Source organism: Bubalus kerabau, chromosome 7, assembly GCF_029407905.1.
Source record: "Bubalus kerabau isolate K-KA32 ecotype Philippines breed swamp buffalo chromosome 7, PCC_UOA_SB_1v2, whole genome shotgun sequence".
Classification (NCBI taxonomy): Eukaryota; Metazoa; Chordata; class Mammalia; order Artiodactyla; family Bovidae; genus Bubalus; species Bubalus kerabau.
In genome coordinates this window covers 41,347,405-41,369,317 of record NC_073630.1, presented here as the reverse complement: position 1 = coordinate 41,369,317, position 21,913 = coordinate 41,347,405, and the positions used below count along the sequence as shown (strand labels likewise).

Sequence of the window (21,913 nt, the reverse complement as noted above, 5' to 3'; positions counted from 1 at the left end):
CACTTATATGATCATAAATGATATCCATATGGTATGTGAAATCTAAAATACAGATGGACTTACAAAACAAAAACAGACTCATAGACATAGAAAACAAACTTATGGTTACCGAAGGGGATAATTTGGGAATATGAGATTAACAGATGCATACTACCATAAATAACCAACAAGGACTTACTGTATAGCACAGGGAGTTATATTCAATATCTTGTAATAAAACTTTGAAAGTGAAAGTTGCTCAGTCGTGTCCGACTCTTTGCAACCCCATGGACTGCACAGTCCATGGAATTTTCCAGGCCAGAATACTGGAGTGGGTAGCCTTTCCCTTCTCCATGGGATCTTCCTAACCCAGGGATTGAACCCAGGTCTCCCTCATTGCAGGCGAATTCTTAACCAGCTGAGCCACAAGAGAAGCCCAAGAATACTGGAGTGGGTAGCCTATCCCTTCTCCAGTGGATCTTCCTGACCCAGAAATTGAACCAGGGTCTCCTGCATTGCAGGCAGATTCTTTACCAACTGAGCTATGAGGGGAGCCCAATGAAACTGTAATGGGAAATAATTTTTAAAAGAATATAGATATATAACCAAATCATTTTACTATATGCTTGAAACCAACACAATATTATAAATCAACTATACTTCCATTTTAAAAATAGGAAGAAATTTGTGGAGGATATATTGTTTAAGGAAAATAGTGAACTGGCCATTTGTTCCCTTTAGCTACAAAAATCCAACACAATGGACCATATGGCTTTGCAGTTCACTTTCATGGAGAGCAGACGGTAAAGACTGCTGTGATGGAAAAAGAAATACATGATATAAAACATAAACCCCCCATGAGGCTTTATGATACAAAGCACCTGGGAGCCTGGCTCCTGATGACAGTTATCATTTATAAATATTAAATAAATATAACCATGAAAACACTCATTGCTCCCAGCCAACTTCCAGCTGGGCAGCTGCCACTCTTCCTTGTCTGTTTATTGTCACCTGAGCAATGAGGCCAACCTGACATCAGAACTCTCCCAAAAGCAAAATTGTTTGTGTTATTTCAAGAAGTGAGGGGTATAAACAACAGCACAACTGGGTCTTACAAGCTACAGTGAAAAATTCCTAGCTACTCCCAAAATATGCCCTGAACTATAAATAGCTACATATATTTTATGTATGTGTACATAATGTTTCTTTTTTTATTGTGTTTGTGATGCGAGCCATTTAATACAAACCCATTTGTTTATGATTCATCAGACCTTTCCCACTCCAGTACTCTTGCCTGGAAAATCCCATGGATGGAGGAGCCTGGAAGGCTGCAGTACATGGGGTCGCTAAGAGTCAGACATGACTGAGCAACTTCACTTTCAGTTTTCACTTTCATGCACTGGAGGAGGAAATGGCAACCCACTCCAGTGTTCTTGCCTGGAGAATCCCAGGGATGGCGGGGCCTGGTGGGCTGCCATCTATGGGGTCGCACAGAGTCAGACACGACTGAAGCGACTTAGCAGCAGCAGACCTTTCTCATGGACAAAGACTTTGTGCAAGACACAATACAAGGTACAGGAAATATAAAAGTGAGCAAGATAAATGGGTTCAGTTCAGTTCAGTCGCTCAGTCGTGTCTGACTCTTTGCAACCCCATGAATTACAGCACGCCAGGCCTCTCTGTCCATCACCAACTCCTGGAGTTCACTCAAACTCACGTCCATTGAGTCTGTGATGCCATCCAGCCATCTCATCCTGTCGTCCCCTTTTCCTCCTGCCCCCAATCCCTCCCAGCATCAGAGTCTTTTCCAATGAGTCAACTCTTCGCATGAGGTGGCCAAAGTATTGGAGTTTCAGCTTTAGCATCATTCCTTCCAAAGAACACCCAGGGCTGATCTCCTTTAGAGTGGACTGGTTGGATCTCCTTGCAGTCCACGGGACTCTCAAGAGTCTTCTCCAACACCACAGTTCAAAAGCATCAATTCTTCGGCGCTCAGCTTTCTTCAGTCTAACTCTCACATCCATACATGACCACTGGAAAAACCATAGCCTTGACTAGACAGACCTTTGTTGGCAAAGTAATGTCTCTGCTTTTGAATATGCTAGCTAGGTTGGTCATAACCTTCCGTCCAAGGAGTAAGCGTCTTTTAATTTCATGGCTGCAGTCACCATCTGCAGTGATTTTGGAGCCCAGAAAAATAAAGTCTGACACTGTTTCCACTGTTTCCCCATCTATTTCCCATGAAGTGATGGGATCAGATGCCATGATCTTCGTTTTCTGAATGTTGAGCTTTAAACCAACTTTTTCACTCTCCTCTTTCACTTTCATCAAGAGGCTCTTTAGTTCCTCTTCACTTTCTGCCATAAGGGTGGTGTCATCTGCATATCTGAGGTTATAGATAAATGGGTTATTTATTAGTTAATTTATTTATTTGGCTACCTTGGGTCTCAGCTAGCTGTGGCATGTGGGATCCTCGTTGCCTTATGAAGGATCTTTCATTGCAGCCGACAGTCTCTAGTTGTGGCTTGTGGGAGACAGACTTTTAATTAGTTAGCATTAGGTTCAGCTACATATATAACAGAAAAATCCAAACAAATGAGAGGTTTTCTCTCCCTTACATAGAAGAGAACCAGAGGTACAAAATCACATGTTGGGATGGAAGAGTCATGCTGTCTGAAGTCAGGCTTTTGTATCTTTCCACTCTGACTTGCCAGCTGCAAAGTTTCTTCCTCAACATCAACTTCTGGTCCAAGATGACTGCTGGAGCTCCAGCCATGACAATCCTTTTCCACGCTGCTGGGAGGAGAAGGACAAAGATATGTGCAGCCCCTCATATTTAAGGAGGCTTTCTGGAAACCTACATAATACTCTTTCTAACATTTCATTAAGTACCACTTAGCCATGTGGCCACAAACAACTGCACAAGGGTCTGGAAAATAGTGTAAATTAGCAGGATATCAGCTAAAAATTGAGATTCTTGGGATCAACAAACTGTCAAGCAGGACACCATGCTCTGGTTATCAATGCTCAGGGAGGACCCCAATTATTACTACATGGAGGAATAGCAGAGATCATCCCTGTGCCGCCCACAGGGAGTGGAAGTCCAAATGCTTCTTCCCATAGCATCTTGGTGTCTGAGTTGCCAAGGAAAACACAACATTGTCAAGCATTGAATGAATCAACCCTTTACTCACATTGAGAAGAAAGAGAAAGATCAGCGCCAGCGGTGCATACTAGTTCCTCTGCTGGCGGATGTCACACATTAATGAATATATAGAAGAAATAAGTATTAACCTTTGATATTAATCACACTGGACCTTAGGCTAAGTAAATTCTTCCCTTAATTAAAACCCACTACACCCTCACCCTATAGGAATGTAACTTTATTTGGGTGGCATCTGTTTTAAGAATAATCACCCCTGGAGAAATAAGTGTCCTGGTTGACTGACCGCTGTCACAAGGAGAGGGTCATAAATTGTCAGCAGGCCCCCTGGCCAGAAGATGATGTAACAACCCTAAGACCTCTGTATACATTTGTATGAAGCACCTGACTTTGATAAAAGTCAGGACTGCTGACCCCATGTGACTTTTGCATAACATCTCAGTGTATAAAAGTAGACCATGGAAAATAAAGAATTGGGATCAGTTTCTCGAAATACTGGTCTCCCCATGTCGCTCTCCCTCTCTCTCACTCTGGCTGAGTTTCCATCTGGAGCGCGGAACCCACCCTGCTTACTAATTATGCCTGGGCTTCTAAGATCCGACCAGGGAGGCCTCAGTGTCTCCTCTCCTTTGGGAGAACGGAAGGACGCCTGCAGCCTCCGTAAGTGGTGCAAACTTCTTGTCTTGAAGTTTTATTGGTCTCCCGCGTAATCCAAGCTACTCAGCCTCTTTTCTCCACTGAATTTTCCTACTGAGCTCTCCTTTTTCTATTACTCTTTATATCTTTAATTAATATCTAATTGAAGCTATTGTATCCTGATCCTCGCCGAAGCCGTCTCCCCTTCGAATACCCTGGATCAGCCGGGGCTGGACCCCGGCAGTAAAGTAGTCATATCCTGTCCTAATGTCATTTTTCATCACTTCACGGTTGTTTTTTTATGTACTTGTTGCTAAATTGTGAGTTTCCTGGGGCAGGGACCGTGACTTCAGTGTGGTCGCTCTGCTCCTTCATGATGCCTGAGGAAGGGAAGGGCTTCTGTAAATGGAAGTTGTTGAACTGAAGCTGAATGTGAGCTAGATCAGAGAGTAACAGAGTCTGTAGATAACACCTGAGGAGACAGAAGTGGGGTTTCCTGGGAGTCTCATGGGCTCCAAACTTAGGGTCTTCTGAGACCCGTTATCTTTCTCATGAGGGACTTTGAGGTTCAGTGAAAGGAACACTGAAAATCAAGAGATTAAAGCCCACTTGTGACTCTTCTACACAAACTGTGTGACCATGTAGAAAGCAGCAGACTCCTGGGGCCAATGTTGTCTTATTTATAAAATGAGAAAGATGGTCTTGGTGGTATTTTGTTTACAGTCTTAAAATTCTGTGAATATACTCATCTTGCTTTTTGACATTTCATTGATTCCTTTGAATCTCTGTTCAACATTTGAGTAGTGTCACAATCTGGTTTCATTTTTAAAGGTCATTGTATTTATCTTGCACCACTTAAAAATTCAACAGTAACCTTTTCAATTTAAACTGAGGGAAGACTCAATTTAGAGAAAAGAGCATTGGACTGAAAATCAGGACACAAGCTCTAGTTTCCATTCTGCCCTAATGGGATGAAGGATATTGGCAAAACTGCTTAAAATCTTTGAGCCTTGGCCTCCTCATTTGTATGTATAACACAGCCGGTGTAGATTTGGTAAAAGGCAAGATCGGACTTTCTAAGGTACTAACACAGGGGAAACAGCCTCTCTTTTTTCCTGTTAGTAAGACAATCATCTATGCTTTAGCTAAGCGCATGGCAGCCCAGCCAGAGACTTCATCTCCCCACCTTCCTTATGGCTCTGAGATAAAGAGTAGGCCTATGGGTGCTGAGAGAAGTGGTATATACATCTTCCAGTTTATCCCCAACCTAAGCACAGTTTGCTCACCCTGGACCTCTTCTATCTGGGCCCCAAATTGAGCCCAGATAATGGAAGCTACAGGTTGATGCAGGTTGGGGATGGCACAGCTGAGAGGTAATAAACCAGAACCTTCCACCCAGTTCTAACCACCACTGGCCTAGGGACTGTTTTGAGAAAGAGAAAAATAAATTTCTACTTTATTTAATCTTCTGTGTTTTGGGGAGTCTTTTGTAGCAACTTAGTCTGCACCTTATCAATCACAGAACTATGATTCCCTTTTACTTAGTTGGCACTATGATTTTCTTTAAATGGCTTACATAGTGGTTGAGAACATAGGCTCTAGAATAAGAATGGAACAGAATCAATGTTGGTTTGGTTGCTTTTCAACCCCAGAACCTCAAGAATGTTACCTAATATTCCATGCCTTCGTTTGACAATATGTATAGTCAGGCAACATTGAAACTTACCTGTTGGGATTATTGTGAGGATCAGATGAGAGCAAAGTATAGAAAGCCATGACCTCAGTGTTGGCATCTTGTAAACCTTCAAAAAATATTCGTTCCTGATACTGATAATTCATTAAAATTATCAGTATTATCTGGATCATCCTTACTGTTATCACCAACATCATGTATTTATATGCTTTTAAAACTGGCTCTCTGAACATCCTAGACTTTGGAAACCCAGTCAGAACAGTCACCCAACCTGAACTGAGCACTCTAGGACTCTGTATATCTGTTTGACACAGGATGAATTTAGTACCATGCATGAGTGTGTGTCCCAAAGACACCTGCTGCCTTTGCATTTAGTCTGCTTGTAGTGTCAACTGCAGGGTGAGCATGGTGTTTGCTGCACCCATGGTTTTGCATGTTCAGCATCCTCTCAGGACCCAGAGCACCTGAAGTGAGATAAATGAGAGGTTGAGTTGAGGGTGGTTTCTTTTTCTCATCATCCTTACATGTGTTTTTTGGATTATTAAAAAATGCCAATGACAAGGATCTAAGGAAGAAGCTTTAAACATTACCGTTCATGTGAAAATCTTTTCTTCTTAATCAAGTATGATAATGAATGTAGAAAAGCCATGTGGTAATTGGTTCATATAGTTTGGGGATTTAAAAAAATATTTAAAAATTTTCCTTTTCAGTTCAGTTCAGTCACTCAGTCGTATCTGACTCTTTGCAACCTCATGGACTGCAGCATGCCAGGCTTCCCTATCCATCACCAACTCCCAGAACTTGCTCAAACTCATGTCCATCGAGTTGGTGATGCCATCCAACTATCTCATCCTCTGTCGTCCCCTTCTCCTCCCACCTTCAATCTTTCCCAGCATTGGGGTCTTTTCCAATGAGTTGGTTCTTCATATCAGGTGGCCAAAGTATTGGAGCTTCAGCTTCAGCATCAGTCCTTTCAATGAACATTCAGAACTGATTCCTGGGATTGACTTATTTGATCTCCTTGCTGTCCAAGGGACTGTCAAGAGTCTTCTCCAGTACCACAATTCAAAAGCATCAATTCTTTGATGCTTCTTTTCTTTGATCATTTTAATTAACCAAATAATACAAACTTTGTAGGAAATTAGGAAATGAAAATAAGCAAAAATTTTAATAATTAAAATCCCCTATGGTCTGATCTGATGGTTCTACCACTTAGAGATAACTATACTAGAATGCTGAGATGCTTTCTAGTCATAAGTCAGCATTTCCCCCTCGCTGTCCAGGACAGCATTCGCCCCCTATGCCTACACATCTGGCCCAAACTCTCTCCCCAGAATTCTTCCTCACTGTCACCATCCCCTGTCCTCCTACCCAGCAAAACCTGTGTGCACTGACTGTGAGATAAAAGGAGCTCCAAGCCCTGAGCCCTCCAAGCATTTATTCTCCTGTACTTTTGACACTAAACTCACAGTGTCAAAACCTAAAGAACTCCTGGCCCAGGGACTTCACTGGTAGCCCAGTGGTTGAGAGTCTACCTGCCAGTGCAGGGAATATGGGTTCCATCTCTGGTCTGGGAAGATCCCGCATGCTGCAGGGCAACTGAGCCCATGCACTGCAACTCCTGAGACCGCCCACCACAACAAAGATTCTGAGTGCCACAACTAAGACTCAACGCAGCCAATAATTTATTTATTTATTTATATTTGTAAGTAAATATTTGTTTAAAAAAAACCTCCTGGTCTAGTATGTCCCAAAATATATAATGAGGGACATCAGTTGGAATTATAATTTTAAAAAAACTTGATGACCCACTGCTGGGGTAAAGACAGCTAAACATATACCAGAGCTGCACACACTTCAAGCTTATTCAACCTTGGACTCCCTTGTTCACATCCATTCCCTCTGGGAAATATCAGTTTAGTTTGTCTATTTCATTTACTAGAAGAAACAGTTTTCTCAGAGAGATTAGACGACTTACCTAATGTCACACTGCCTGAGAGGAACAGAACTCGGCCTTGGGACTCAAATCTATTGGCAGAAGGCCCTGTGCTTCCTCCAAGGTCCCACAGAGTCTTTGTTCTGCACTATCTTTCCATCCAGAAGTTTTGCATACACCGGTGTGTGTGTACCTGCCTCTTGTTTCCTCTGTGAGATTAGGGACCAAGTCCTAATGTTTTGTTCCTTCTTCTCCAGTTCTGAAGTTGATGCTCAGTGAACCATATTGAGTTTCCTCAGAAGAGTCAGAAATATCAGCTGTAGTGGACATCTGGTCTTGCTGACACAGCCTGCATTCTTTTTGGTAACATAGTTCCATTTTCCTTGAGATGCTGACCAAGTACCCTACTTCAGTCCTCATCCATGTGGTTAAGGCAGATAAGCACCATTCTCTTGGATCCCATATGACCTGAAATTAGTCAGTTAGTGTATTCTATTCCTTTGCCCACAGGAATTAGTGTTAGACCCATGACCCTGCCCAGGTGAATAGAGTCAACTTGAGACTCTTGTTGGAACTGTTGACAAAGAGGACTCTCTTTCTGGGAGTGTCCTAAGCTGGCAAAATGTAATCTTGATGCTACCTGTAGCTGCTTTGCCAAGAACCTACCAAGAAGAAAGCCAACTCAAAGAAAAGCAAAACTGTGAGATGGAAAAAGATAGCCTCGATGACACTATTTAAGAGCCTGGAGCTATCTGTACCTGAAGCTAGCTCTGGGTTTTTCAGGTACCTGAGCCAATAAATTGCCTTTTTCCCAGCCTAATGGATCTGGGTTTCTGTTTTTGTATCTAGAAGAGTCCTTATTAGTAAATCAGGACATTTCTAGAATTTGGTTGCTAAAACATAAAGATTTTAAAGGGAATTTCACATGTTTTTACTGGACAATAAGCATCAAGTCAAGACATACTGAAGGGGATTATTCTGTAACTCCTGGACCTTTCTTTCCTTTTTAATAGCAAAGAAGGAGTTTTCAGGAATATGTGTTGCATACATTTTCTACCTATGAGAACTGGCAGACTTTATAAGACTGGCTAAGGGAATTCAGCTAAGAGAAAGAAGACTGTCACCATTAGTGAAAACAGAGATGATTATATATTTAATTTTATTACCACAACCCAACCTGGCTAATTCTTAGATACCTCCAGTTTGTATAACTGCACAGACAGCTATTGGATTTGAACTTAGTGAAAAGAACTCTGGATTCATGGTCTGACACATATTAGGTGCTCACTAAATATGTATTATTTTTGCTATTTTCTGACTTTATCACTTAGGGGCAGTAAAAATCACAAAATTGCATTTTTTTATCAGTTAGATGGGAATATTAATTGCTTGCTTTCTTCCAAGACAGTCCTGTTTAATTTCCATGGCACATAACACATCTGAATGGTGTACCCCCTTTGTCGTATGGACTTTTTCATGCATTTTTCCCATCACTTATTCATTCATTTATCCTCTGTTGAACTCTAGACCAGGGATTCTGCAAGGTGGTGAGGATACAGTGGTGTATAACAGTCCCTGTTAGCTTATTTCAACAATCTTTCACAGAGGACCCACTGTGTGCCTGCTGGTTGCCTGGTCCGGTGTTTGGCATCTGGACACAAAGTTGAGAGTAAGTCATGACTCTGTCCCTACAAAGCCAGCAGGCTCCACAGTGGAGAGTCCCCCACAGCCCATGTCCTACCCTCAGGAACAGTGGGGCAGGAAAAGGATGAGAGCCACTGTGGTAGGTGATGAGGAGCCCCTGGGGAGTATTAAGCAGGAATGTAGTTAGTTCTTGGACTGGGAAAGAACACTTTAGTGAGGCAAGGGCTGAAAGGGGGCCCTAAAGTAGAATAATCGCATAAAGGTGATTTGAAGGAAATGATTCCAGAAATTTTTAGGCAATATGGAGAGCAGGCGTGCCTTCGGCTTGACAAAAGGCAAATGCTCTTACTATTGTCACGTGGTTATTTCCAGGAAAGGTTAACTCAAGGCTGAGTTTAAGAGCGCATTTCTGAAAGCAGACAGTGGCTGCACCCAGCATGGCCTGTGGCTACCTGTCGCCTGGATCAAAGCCTCAGGCAGCACTGGGCACACTTCATTACATCCACAGCAGCAACAAGACAGCCTTAAACATCCCCCTCACGGAACCAAGGTCCTTAATGGAAAAGACAACACATATACCACAGCCAAGCTGCTCAGACCAAAATAGGCCAGCCAGGAGGAGGCAGGGCCACCAAAACTCAGATCCTCAGGAGGGAGGCCTCAGCACTTCCACTTCCTTGTTAGAATGTTTCTCCTCGCAGGGCTTGCGTCTCAGTTTTAGACACATGTGGATTAACTGATGTGGAACAGTTTGATGGTACAGCCCTATCCTCCAAAAAAAAAAAAAAAAAAGAGTTTTTTCTGATTATGTTAATAATTAAAGTGCACGCTCATATAGAAAATTGGGGACTACACAAACCTGAAACTATCACAACATTATTAATCGGCTATATCCCAATATAAAATAAAAAGTTTTTTAAAAAGTCACTCAAACTACCACAAGGGCACAGCTCTTTCTGTCTGAGTCTACCTGTGTGTCTGTCCACACATACTGTACTCTTGTTTCCTTCTAATAAATACTTTACTTGTTTCACTAAAAAAAGAGTTTAAAAAAAGGAGAAAAATGGATACCCTTCACTATTACCATTCAGAGATAAACTTGGTCATGTTTTTAATACATTCTTGACCTTTTTCTATGTTGATGTGTGTGTTTGATTTTGGAACCATGTTGCATCCTCACTTTTACATCCTTTTTATTTTAATTTAGAGTAATTTAGTCCTGACATTGGGGGGTCCCTGACTTGGGAGGCTGGCAAGGGCTCTGTTCTCCCGTAAATACTCTCCATAGTACCAGTCGGAGACAAAAGATGCTCTGATTACTTACTCAGCCTTGTGTTTGATACCAAACACTGGACCAGGCAACCAGCAGGCATACAGTGGGTCCTCTGTGAAAGATTGTTGAAATAAACTAGCAGGAACTTGACACAAGGTGGCCCTTCTGTTTCTGGTGTGCAATTTAAGTGTGCAGCATGCACCCATCACCCATAAACTGACAATAAAACTCTCCATTGCTGTACTCAAAGCCACGTGCTGCCAGAACACAGAAATTCAGCCATGACTGCAAGGACGATTTGCAAAGCTGACCCACATGTAGTAAATGAATCTGTGGGTTTTAATGTGGTATTTGGACAAGACTATGTCACTTGAAACATATTGTTTGTCTGAGGATTATGTAGATGGTAAAATAAATGGATTGGAAAATGTTTAAAGAGATTATCCCACACACACACACAGAGAACAGTGGAGAAAATAAGAATCCCCTTTAGAATGCACATTCAATATATTTAGTTTTCATTCTGTGGGATTTACCTTGTAAAGATGCTTTGTGAACTGTAAAGTGCTGTGTAAATGAACATTAGCACTCAGTGTGGTATCGTTTGTATGGAACAAATGGATATGTGTGTCCATATAGATGCGCACAGAAAATCTGCTTTCAGAGTTTATAAATATTGTAATAATTTATAAATTATTATAAATTTACATTTATAATATGTAATCTAAAGCAGGCAAACTTGAAGAGCTGCTCTTTCTGCTATAAAGTTCACACGATTTTGTTTCTTTCTGTGGTTATAGATTTTGATGCTCTTATTTGGATTACCTCTCTGTTAAAAATATTTCGTGTGAGAGATATTAAGGTTTCTTTGTATTGATTTTTAAATGCTTTTTTGTATTGATTTTGTTCACAAAAGAAGTATTGCAATACATATGCATAACTATTGACTAGGTTGAATAACCAAGGGCACTAACCCTAGTCTTTGCATTCTAAGAAACTGTAAACAGTCGTTCAAGCTTCAAAAGATGGTCCCTTTCCAGGTCCCTCATCTTTTTGTTTGATTGTTTGTTTTAAGCTTTTCTTTTAAAAAAAATTTTATTGGAGTATTGTTGATTCACAGTGTTGTATTAGTTTCAGGTATACAGCAAAGTGAATTGGTTATACATATATCCACTCTTTTTTTTTTAATTCTTTTCTTATGCAGGTCCCTCAGCTTATGCAGGTGGTGAAACTCTCTGGAAGGCAGACAGACTTATATCTGTGAGTGTTGGCCTCCGTCAGTAAGAGCAGGAGCTCTCATTAAGGGAGGGTCTCTCAGTAAAAGCATCCTGGAGAGACTGCCCTTACCTTTCAGCTAAGTCTCAGTCTAAATTGGCTTGGGAGACAGTTGAGCTTCCATTATTCAGAAGCTTATGCCTCACAGCTCAATGCCATGTGCAGCCAATTGCCTACAGCTCTCTGATCAGTAATGGTGAGATTTTAATCAGTGTTTTGGACTCCATCTAGAAATACATTCCAAGTCCATTTGCCTGCAAGTGCCCAGCCTTTTTTAGGACCTGTTTTAATCCATTTCCATAAAGGAAGGAAAATTAACCACATGACCTCTGCTCTTCTCAGGAGTTTCAGCACCCACATGCAGAACTTCCTTCTTAAGATTTAGCTAGTCCTCTTTCTGACTTTGTGTCAGGGAAGTTGGGGCTCCTTTGTGTGCAGGGCCATGAGTCAATGACCCTTGCCCTATCCATGTTCTGGCATGCTGTGCTTCTGAGGTGGGATGGCGTGGACACACCCCTAGTCATGCCAGCTGGAGAATCCTCTGGACTTTTTCCTCTCTCCCATCCCATACCTAGTGAGTCAATGGCCCTGCCACTGTTCCTCATTGGCAGCTCTTGATCCACACCCCTTTCCCCTGCTCTAATTCCAGCCTTTACCCCAACTCATTCCCCTGTTCTCCGTGCCCCCAATCACATCCGGACTCCAAACTGAAGCCAAGGCAGTGGTCCCCAAACATATGAAATAGGGAATGTCTTAGTCAAGTTTCTCCAGAGGGACAAGACCAATAGGATATATATAGAGAAAGAGACTTCTTATGAGAAATTGTCTCACATGATTTTGGAAACTTAAAAGTCCCAAATATACCATCTGCAAGTTGGAGATCCTTGGGTGCTGGTGGTGCAAATCCCAGTCTGAATCTAAAGGCCTGAGAACCAGGAAAACCAATGGTATAAATCTTAATCTGAGGACAAGAGAAGACTTGCATTCCATCTCAAGCTGTCAGGGTGAATTTTCCCTAACCCAGGCTTTGTTCTATCCAGGCCTCCACTGGATATTGAAGAAGGCCCACCCACACTGGGGAGGGCAGTCTGCCTTACTCAGTCGACAGATTCAAATGTTAACCTCATCTAGAAACACAGACACACCCAGAATAATATTTAACCAGATATCTCAGCCCCTCATGGCCCAGTCAGGCTGACATGTAAAATTAACCATTACAGAGAGTTTTATTCCCTGTAGTTTCAGAAAGGCAGAATCTTGTAAGAAAAGCTTCCTACATGGCACAGAAGCCAGAGTTCCTTCAAGTATGCACCCATTTGCTTTTAGAGCCCAAGGCCCTGAGCAACCAGATGTTAAAAAGGCAGGTCCTGGCTTCTCCCTGCCCCAGACCTGCCACATCTCTGGGCAAGGTATGGGAGTCTGCATGACCACATGCAGACTACATGCTATGTATTCTATGTACTACATGCTGCTTGCTATGTAAACAGGATAAAGTCCAAACTCCTTCACATGGATGGTGGACTGTTTAGTGTCTGACCTCTGCCCACCTGTCTAGCACTGGGTCATGGTGTTCCCCCTTTCCTGCCAATGTCCCTCACCAGGCTCTGACCAGGAGGACTCCCACTGCATACCTCCTCCCAGTCCCCCTGATTTCATGTCTTTGTGCTACTTCTTGGTCCTGACATTCCCCCCACCTCTATGTTCTTCCTCTTTCTCTTCACTTGGCTGATACTTGCTCATATTTTCAAACCCAACTCAAGAATCCTCTGCATCTGATACCTTCGTGCTAGGATAAAGAAATATTTCATTCATTCAACAAATAGTTACAGAGGCCTTTCCACATGTCAGGCACTATTCTGGGATCTAGTAGTGGACACAACAGACAAAAGAACATACCTGCACATAACACTTATTCTCAAGAGGAAGACCAATAAGCAAATTTTTAAAAAACATGTAAAATATATGATATGTCAGATAAAGGTGACATGAAGAAAAATAAAGCAGGATGAGGTATGGGGAGAGCACTGATTTGGGGAGTAATCAAGGCAGGTCTCACTGATGAGGTGGCAAATGAGCAGAAACCCGAAGGAGAACGGTTGTCCCAGAAGAAGCAACAATATTCATGGAGATACAGTGAGTGAGTATGATTGCATGATTGAGGCATGGCAAGGATGTCCATGTGGTTGTAGTGAAGGGAGTGAGAAAGAGAAGAGGATGACGTGAGCTCAGAAAGGTCGTGAGAAGCCAGAACACGTAACCTTCCTTTTGGCTGTTGTAAGGCTCTGACTTGTCCTGCGTGGTTAATCATCAGAAGGTTTGGAACAGTGGGGAGACATGATTTGACTGAATTTTAACAGACCTTAGATGGCAAAGTAGAAACAAGGATCGAGGTCATTGTAATGGTTCAGGTGAGAGGTATTCGTGACTCAAATTAAGGGTAGGATGGGATGGTGAGAAATGGCAAGATTCAGGATTAGATGCTGGAATGCATTTGGAATGTCAGAGACAGATTTGGGACACAGATAGCTGTAAACTTTTTATTCTGGTAAAATATAAATAACATAGAATTTGTCATTTTTAAGTGTAAAGTTCAGTGATGTTAAATACATTCACCTTGTTGTGCAGCCGTCCCCACCGTCTGTCTCGAGAACTTTTTCATCTTCCCAAATGAAAACTCTGTACTCATTAAACACTAGCTCCCTGGTACCCTCTTCTTGCAGCCCCTGGCAAACAGCCTTCTACTTTCTATCTCTGTGAATTTTACTACTCTAGGTACCTCATATAAGTGGAATCATATACCATATCTGTCCATTTGGGACCGGCTTATTTGACTTAGCTTAATATCTTTAAGGTTCATCCATGTGGTTGCGTGTGTCAGAATCTTTCTCTTCTTAAAGCTGAGTAATATATCATTGCAGGTATATACCACATTTTGTTTATCCATTTACCTATCAATGGGCACTTGGGTTGTTTCCACCTTTTGGCAGGTGTTAATAATGCTGTGAACATGGGTGTACAAGTATCTATTCAAGTTCCCGTTTTCAATTATTTTGAAATTGAAATTCCAAAATGGAATAGCTGGATCACATGGTAATTTTGTGTTTAATTTTTTGAGGAACCACCACACCATTTTCCATATCAGTTGCACTATTTTATGTTCCCACTCACAATACAGCTGCAATTTCTCCACATCCTCATCACTTATTTTTTGTTTTTTGATGATGATCATCCTAATGGGCATGAAGTGGTATTTCATTGCAGTTTTGATTTGTATTTTCCAAATAATTAGTAATATTCAGCTTCCTTTCACATGTTTATTAATAGACTCCAAAATTTGACCTAAGCAGCTGAAAGAAGGGGTTGCCATGGAGCAAGATGGGGATTAATGTACAAAGAGCAAGTTTTGAAGGAAAAATCTCCAGAATTAAATTTGAGGTGCATATTAGATAATGGGGATATTGATAAGCAACAGGACATAAATCTGACATTCAGGTGACAGGTCCAGCCTAGACATATAAATTTGACAGTCACTAACCAAAAGAGCGTACATAAAATCATGAGATTGAATGAAATCTCAAGAAAATGTTTGTAGAGGAGAGAAAGTCTGAGGCCTAAGTTCTGGGGCCCTTTTATTTGAAGGATGGGAGATGAGGAAGAACTTGCCAATCAGATGAGAAGCACCATGTTGAGTGTGTAGTAAAAGCTGTAAAAATACCTAATGAAAGAATATCACCAGTTTTTTTCTAAACAAACTTATTTTTCTGTTTCTTTTAATTTGGGGATCCAAAAGGATTTGGGTTTCAATCCTAGCATCTGTATTTTTAAGCATTATTTTATTTATTTTATTATTTATTTTTAGCATTGTCTTGGCAATAATAATGGGCTTCCCCAGTGGCTCAGACAGTAAAGAATCTGCCTGCAATGTAGGAGACCTGGGTTTGATCCCTGGGTTGGGAAGATCCTCTGGAGAAGGGAATGACAATCCACTCCAGTATTCTTGCCTGGAGAATTTCAAGGACAGAAGCACCTGGCGAGCTACAGTTCATGGGTTTGCAAAAAGTCGGACATGACTGAGCAAGTACACTTCGCAATAATAGTAAAAATAATGACAAAATTTCTTGATGTTTACTTTGTGCTAGGAATGCTGCTAAGGGTATTAGGTTCAGTGTGTCATTTTAATCTCCAAATAAGTCTATGAAATAGGCATTTCTCTCCCAAGTGACAGAGAATCAGAGAAGTTCAATAATGCCCTCAAGGTTACCGAGTTAGAGAGAGGTAGAGCTACAGGTCCAGCAGAATCCAAAGCCTCCTTTTAAGCACCATGCTTTATAAACCCTAGATGTTAAATTAACCCCGCCCAACGTCAGTTTCCTCATCTGTAAAATAAGTATGAGAATGTCCACTTTGTAAAACTGTTAAATTTATTGACAAATAATGTATCTATTACCTGACCCAGAGAAGGTTATATTCTGAGGGCACTTGATAAGTATTATTTCCTGTTTTCCTTTTCCATTTTACTTCTGACTCATGCTGCCAGACTCAATGGAGACTTTCCATAGGATCTGATGCTCAGAATTCATTAATTATAGCTTTGTTAAACCTACAGTGCATGCATGCGTGCATGCTCAGTTGCTCAGTTATGTCTGACTCTTTGTGACCCCATGAACAGTAACCCACCAGGCTCGTCTGTTCATGGAATTTTCAACCTTTAAGACCTTAACAGGTCCACTGCAGACATTGTCTCTGGAATCAAACCATTAGCGGTGGATTTCTAAAACCCTTGGGAAGACATTGCAACTTGCTCAGTATTGCTCTTGACTGCTGAATTATTCATGTCCCTTGATGGATTCTGAAGTTGACTTCCTCCTGAGAAGGATTCACAAATGAGACTTGGGCCAGCTACTTGAAGTTTCAGTTGAGTAAGAAGGTGGTGAGTGAACAAAAGTGAGCAGGTGGCAGAGGAAGTGTTGCCAAGTGGCCTGTGAGGCACCAGGAGCAGAAGGGTGGGTATATTCAAAATCTACTCAACAATTTCATGTGCTGAGGGTGGGGTGGGGTGGGAGGGTGGGCCAGATTATGTTTCCAAAAACAAGGGATGTTTCTTTTTGAGGACATAGTGTGAGAAAGAAGAAGAAGAAGAAACATTTAATAAGTACCTATTTTGTGCCAACACATATTTAGATGTAATACTACTTGATCCTCAAAAACAAAAACAAAAACAAAAAAAAACTGGGTCTGGATTATCTCTCTTACAGGTAAGAAACTGAGGCTTCAAGAAGTGAAATAACATAAGCAATTTTAAAAAGAGTTGAGAAGTATGTCTACCAAATAGAATTAGTTTGTGAACGACAGAAAACCCAGTGCAATCCGTGTGGAATCACTGCAGGGCTGGCATGGCTTTCCACTATGTTAGAGACCCTGGCTCCTCTTATTTCTTGCCAGCCTTAGCCTGTGGTGTCCCCTTCAGCATCCAAAATGACTGCTTGGTAATAGGAGGTTCACCCCAGAAGAAATAATGACACCTCTGTTTATATTCAACTGGACAAAGCTTGGTCACTTAGCTGCTCTGAGTTACAAGGGAGGCTGAGAAATGTGGCAGTGTGCCCATAGGAAAGGTAAGGGTTCTATTTCTAAGGACGAAGGAGAAAAACAGATACAGGACCCACCAGTAACCTCTGCTCCTAGGTAGTTAAATCTAGGTCTCTTTTACTCCAGAGGATCCCTCCTCCACCAGTTCTTCTCTACTGCCTTCCTTAAGAGAAGTGCCACTGCCCCAGAAATCCCTGTCAGGCTAAAAGTGTCCTGTGGGCAACCATGATAAGAACAGCCAGGTCCCATAGGTTCTTTTTGTGAGCCAGGCACTATGCAACATGCAGTAGAGCACTGCCTCATTTAATCCTTCAGTAACCTCATTAAGGGTTTTCCCAGGTGGTACAGTGGTAATGAACCCACTTGCCAATGCAGGAGATTCAGGAGACACGGGTTTGATCCATGGGTTGAGAAGATCCCCTAGAGCAGGACATAGCAACCCACTCCAGTATTCTTGCCTGGGAAATTCCATGAACAGAGGAGCTTGGCAGGCTACAGTCCTGGTGTCACAAAAAGTCGGACATGACTGAGTGGCTGAGCAACTGACCGACTGACTGAAACTCATAAAGCAGGAACTTCATTCTCCCCATTGTACAAATGAGGAAATGGAAGCCAGCAAGATTATATAGCACACCCAAGCTCACACAGAGAGCAGCTTCTGGATCCATACGTTGTATGGCATCCACACAATGGCAAATAGGATCTACATTCAGGCAGCGCATACTCCAAAGTCTAGTCTTTTACTTGTTGTGCTTGTCTGTTTCATGTGTATTCCCATTCAGGGCATCTGCTTCTGCAAATCTCTCTTTGGAATCCTATTCCTCAGTGTAGTCACAATGCCCTATTTCATGGAATAACCTTTTCAAGGATGCTTTGTTCTTCACATGAGAAAACCCAATTTATGTTAAGATTTGACCTGGCACAGCTTGACTCCATTGAAGAGAAAAATCAGTCTTTTTTTTTTAATCAGTTGGAATATCAGGTGTGCAGAAAAGTTAATATAGCGCATCTGAGATTGCTTCTCCTTAGCTGGCCTTTTCGCAAAGTTGCTCTTGGCTGCCATCTGGGAACTTGGATTTCCAGAGGGTTTCCACCACCCACACTGATAAGAATATCTCAGCAGGCCTTAACTGTCTGCAAACAGTTTGACTTACGTGAGCACTTACTTTCCTTCTGGGAGTCTGAAATTTTGGTAATGCCCAAGAGAAGTTATCAACCTGACTGTGCTGTGCTTGGTCGCTCAGTCGTGTCCAGCTCTGCAACCCCATGGATTGCAGCCTGCCAGTCTCCTCTGTCCATGGGGATTCTTCAGGCAAGAATACTGGAGTGGGTTGCCATGCCCTCCTCTAGTGGATCTCCCCAACCCAGGGATCGAACTCATGTCTCCCGCATTTGCAGGCAGATTCCTACCGTCTGAGCCACCAGGGAAGCCCAAGAATACTGGAGTGGGTAGCCTATCCCTTCTCCAGTGGATCTTCCCCACCCAGTAATCAAACTGGGGTCTCCTGTATTGCAGGTGGATTCTTTACCAGCTGAGCTACCAAAGAAGCCTGTCTACCTGACTAGCCCTGAATAAAAACCTTGCTAAGTCTTCAGTAAGCTTCTTGGTAGGCACTATTTCACATGTGTTGTCACAACTCCTTGCCAGGGAAATTAAGTAAATCCTGTGTGACTCCATTTGGGAAGGATTCTTACAAGCTTTCATCTTGTTTTTCTCAAGACTCCCCGCCACCCTCACCACTGCCAAGCTTGTTTTCTACTTGCTGATTTTGCTTTGTATCCTTTCTCTATAATTAATCATAGCCATAAGTATGACTATATGCTGAGTCCTGTGAGTTCTTCCACAGTGATCATAGCTGTTGTAACAAATAAATGTCAAGGCTTTAGATAGTTTATTTCTTGTTAGTGCAGAAATCAATACCAGTGCTCCTGGTGAGCAGGTGGCCTTCTACTCAGTCACTGAGGACCCAGGCACTTTCCATCTTGCACTCCACAATAAGTTGGCAGATGGAAAAAGGGACTGTGGAAAGGACATGCCTCCTGGTTAACCCTCCTCTTAACCCTAACCCCAACACTGGACCTGACATGACATACATCCACCTCAGGACACATTCCACTTGTAATCACTAGTCATGTGGTCCCTGTGCATCCCACAGATGCACGGGGACTAGGAAATGGCTCTTGGCCTGGTGGCTATTTCTCTGCATCAACTCTGTGGAAAGAAAGCATGAGTCTTTGATGACTGGCAACAGTACCATAATAGATACTTATTATGAACCTACCCTGTGCTCAACTTCATACCAAATGCTCTGAGGCAACATGAAGAAGTCAGTTGTTCATGCCTATACAGAGGTTGACATGTTAACGGGAACTGGTCACCCCCAAGGATGAGGAGGCAAGGTTCCCCTTTTCTGGAAAGTCTTCCACTACACCATTCCTCTGTGCTTTGCTAATAACTAGTGCTGATCACTTTCATAGCACTTAGTGCACTAAAACCCACCATAATCTTATCTGACTCTCCCACTGAAATATATTTTTGAGATCACAACTTCAGTTGACTTATTGATCAGCACGTATTTCCAGTACTCAGCACAGAAAATGGCACATCTGAGATATTGGGTAAATGCGTCAATGAATGAAAGCTCAAGCAGAATAGTGAGATGCAGTGCAGTATCGTGCTGTGAGCACGAGTTAGTCAAATCTTCTTATCCCTTGTGACCTTGCAAAAGTTGCTTAATTTCTCTGAACCTCAATGGTTCATTCTTAGAATGGGGACAAAGATACCAACTTGGCAGGGTTGCCATGAGGATTTTCTGAGATCCTAAATGTGTATTCGGCACATAGCCCTGTTTCTGCCTTGTTCCTAAAGTTACAGAGAACAGTTTTTCACCAGGGAGTACGATGTTAGCTGTGGGTTTTTCATAGATGCCCTTTATTGGGAGGAGGGAGTTCCCTTCTCTTTCTTGTTAAGTCAGTGTTTTTGTCAAGAGGAGGGATTGGATTTTGTCAAATGGTTTTCTTCTGTCTGTTGAGACAATCTTGTGGGTTTCACCCTCTATGCTATTCATGTGATATCTCACATTAACTGATTTTCAGATGTTAAATCAATTTTGCACTTCTGGGATAAATCCCATTTGGTCATGGTATATAATACTTTTTATACATTGCTGAATTCTGTTTTCTAGTGTTTTGTTGTATTTTGTTTTGGTTTGGTTTTCAGGGGTGCGTTCTGTGTCCCTAAGTGTTTCAGACCCTTTGCTTGATTCCCATGGCACTCCCCAGAAGCCCCTAAGGAACTCCTTATTGGTTTCTCCTTGGGACAATATCTAATAAATCACTTCCAGTCAAATCCTGTTCTCAGGTGCAGCTCCTGGGGATCAGCCTGAGTCACTGCCAGGGTCAAGGCCCTCTGTGGTCACTGTGGCCCTTCACACACACCCACACCCCTCCGGCTAACCCAGCTCTGTGACTTTTCCCTCAGGTGATCTACGCCCTGAACACCCGCCAGGACGAGACCGAGGCGGGCATGGAGGCACTGCGCGAGGCCCACCAGGAGGAGCTGCAGCAGGCGGTGGCCGAGACCGAGGCCAGGCTCCTGCAGGCGCAGGGCCGCGTGGGCGAAGAGGAGGCCCTGCGGCAGCGCATCCAGGCACTGGAGAGTGCCCTGGAGCTGCAGAAGCAGCTGACACAGGAGGCACTGGCCCAGTCGGCCTCTTGCAGGCTGGAGACCCAGGAGAGGGAGCTGAGGGTGGAGGCCGAGCACGCCGAGCGGGTGCTCACCCTCTCCAAGGAGATGCTGGAACTCAAGGCCGACTATGAGAAGAGGCTCCGGCACCTGAGTGGTCACGAGGCACCCCGGTGGGACCAGCTCACCCAGGAGGGTCCCGAGCCCAAGGCCGAGCCGGGCTGCGGCCCCGAGATGCGGGAGGTCCTGCTGGAAGTAGAGCGGCTGCGAGCGGAGAACCAGCAGCTGAGCAAGGACTACGCGCGGAAGGCCGAGGAGCTGCAGGCCACGTACGAGCGGGAAAACGAGGCGGTCCGGCAGGCGATGCAGCAGTCTGTGAGTGAGGCCCTGTGGCAGTGGCAGGAGAAGGAGACCGACCTCCGGAAGAACTTCCAGGCCCAGGAGGCAGCCCTGCAGGCCCAGGTCCGGAAGCTGGAAGGGGATCTGGAGCACAGAGGCCGCAAGATTAGTGACCTGAAGAAGTATGCCCAAAAGCTGAAGGACCGCATTCAGGTAAAGCAGGGGCTCTTCCTACCTCCCAAGTGTGAGAATAACCATGGCCGGTAATATGAACACCTACCACTCATCAGGCACTGTGACTTCTGCCAAAGTGAGCATTATTACCTTCATTGAGTTCAACCACATTTATTAAGGAAATATCTATTGAACACCTACTATGTGCCAGGCCAGGGCTGTGTTCAGGAGACACATGGTAGGCTGGACTTGATCCCTGTCCTTTGAGAGTGGAGAGACTTAGAATTTACAGATGAAAAGGTAAAACTGAAATTGAGAAGCTTAAGGAGGATCGTAGCTGGGCACACAGCTGAAAAGTGTTTGAACTCAGTTCAGCCTAATTCCAAAGCCCCTACTCACTCCATAACAACTTGCCTGTCCTAACGTCCTTGAGGCTTTATATTTGTGGAAAATTGGACCAGTGACAAGTTAGTTATGTGAAGCCCATCTCTAAAAGTAACAGCAGCTAGTATCTTTCATATTTCCTG

The 21,913-nt window shown here is 43.0% G+C and overlaps 1 protein-coding gene across 4 annotated transcripts in view; it reads left to right on the top strand.

The window, feature by feature from the left end:
- FAM184B (family with sequence similarity 184 member B) overlaps positions 1 to 21,913 on the top strand; it is a 117,928-nt gene that overhangs the window by 37,199 nt on the left and 58,816 nt on the right. For all 4 annotated transcript variants that reach the window (XM_055588114.1, XM_055588113.1, XM_055588115.1 and 1 more), the window contains exon 2: positions 20,670 to 21,425. In XM_055588114.1, coding sequence (XP_055444089.1) covers positions 20,670 to 21,425 — 756 coding nt within the window. The remainder of the gene's footprint in view (positions 1 to 20,669; positions 21,426 to 21,913) is intronic.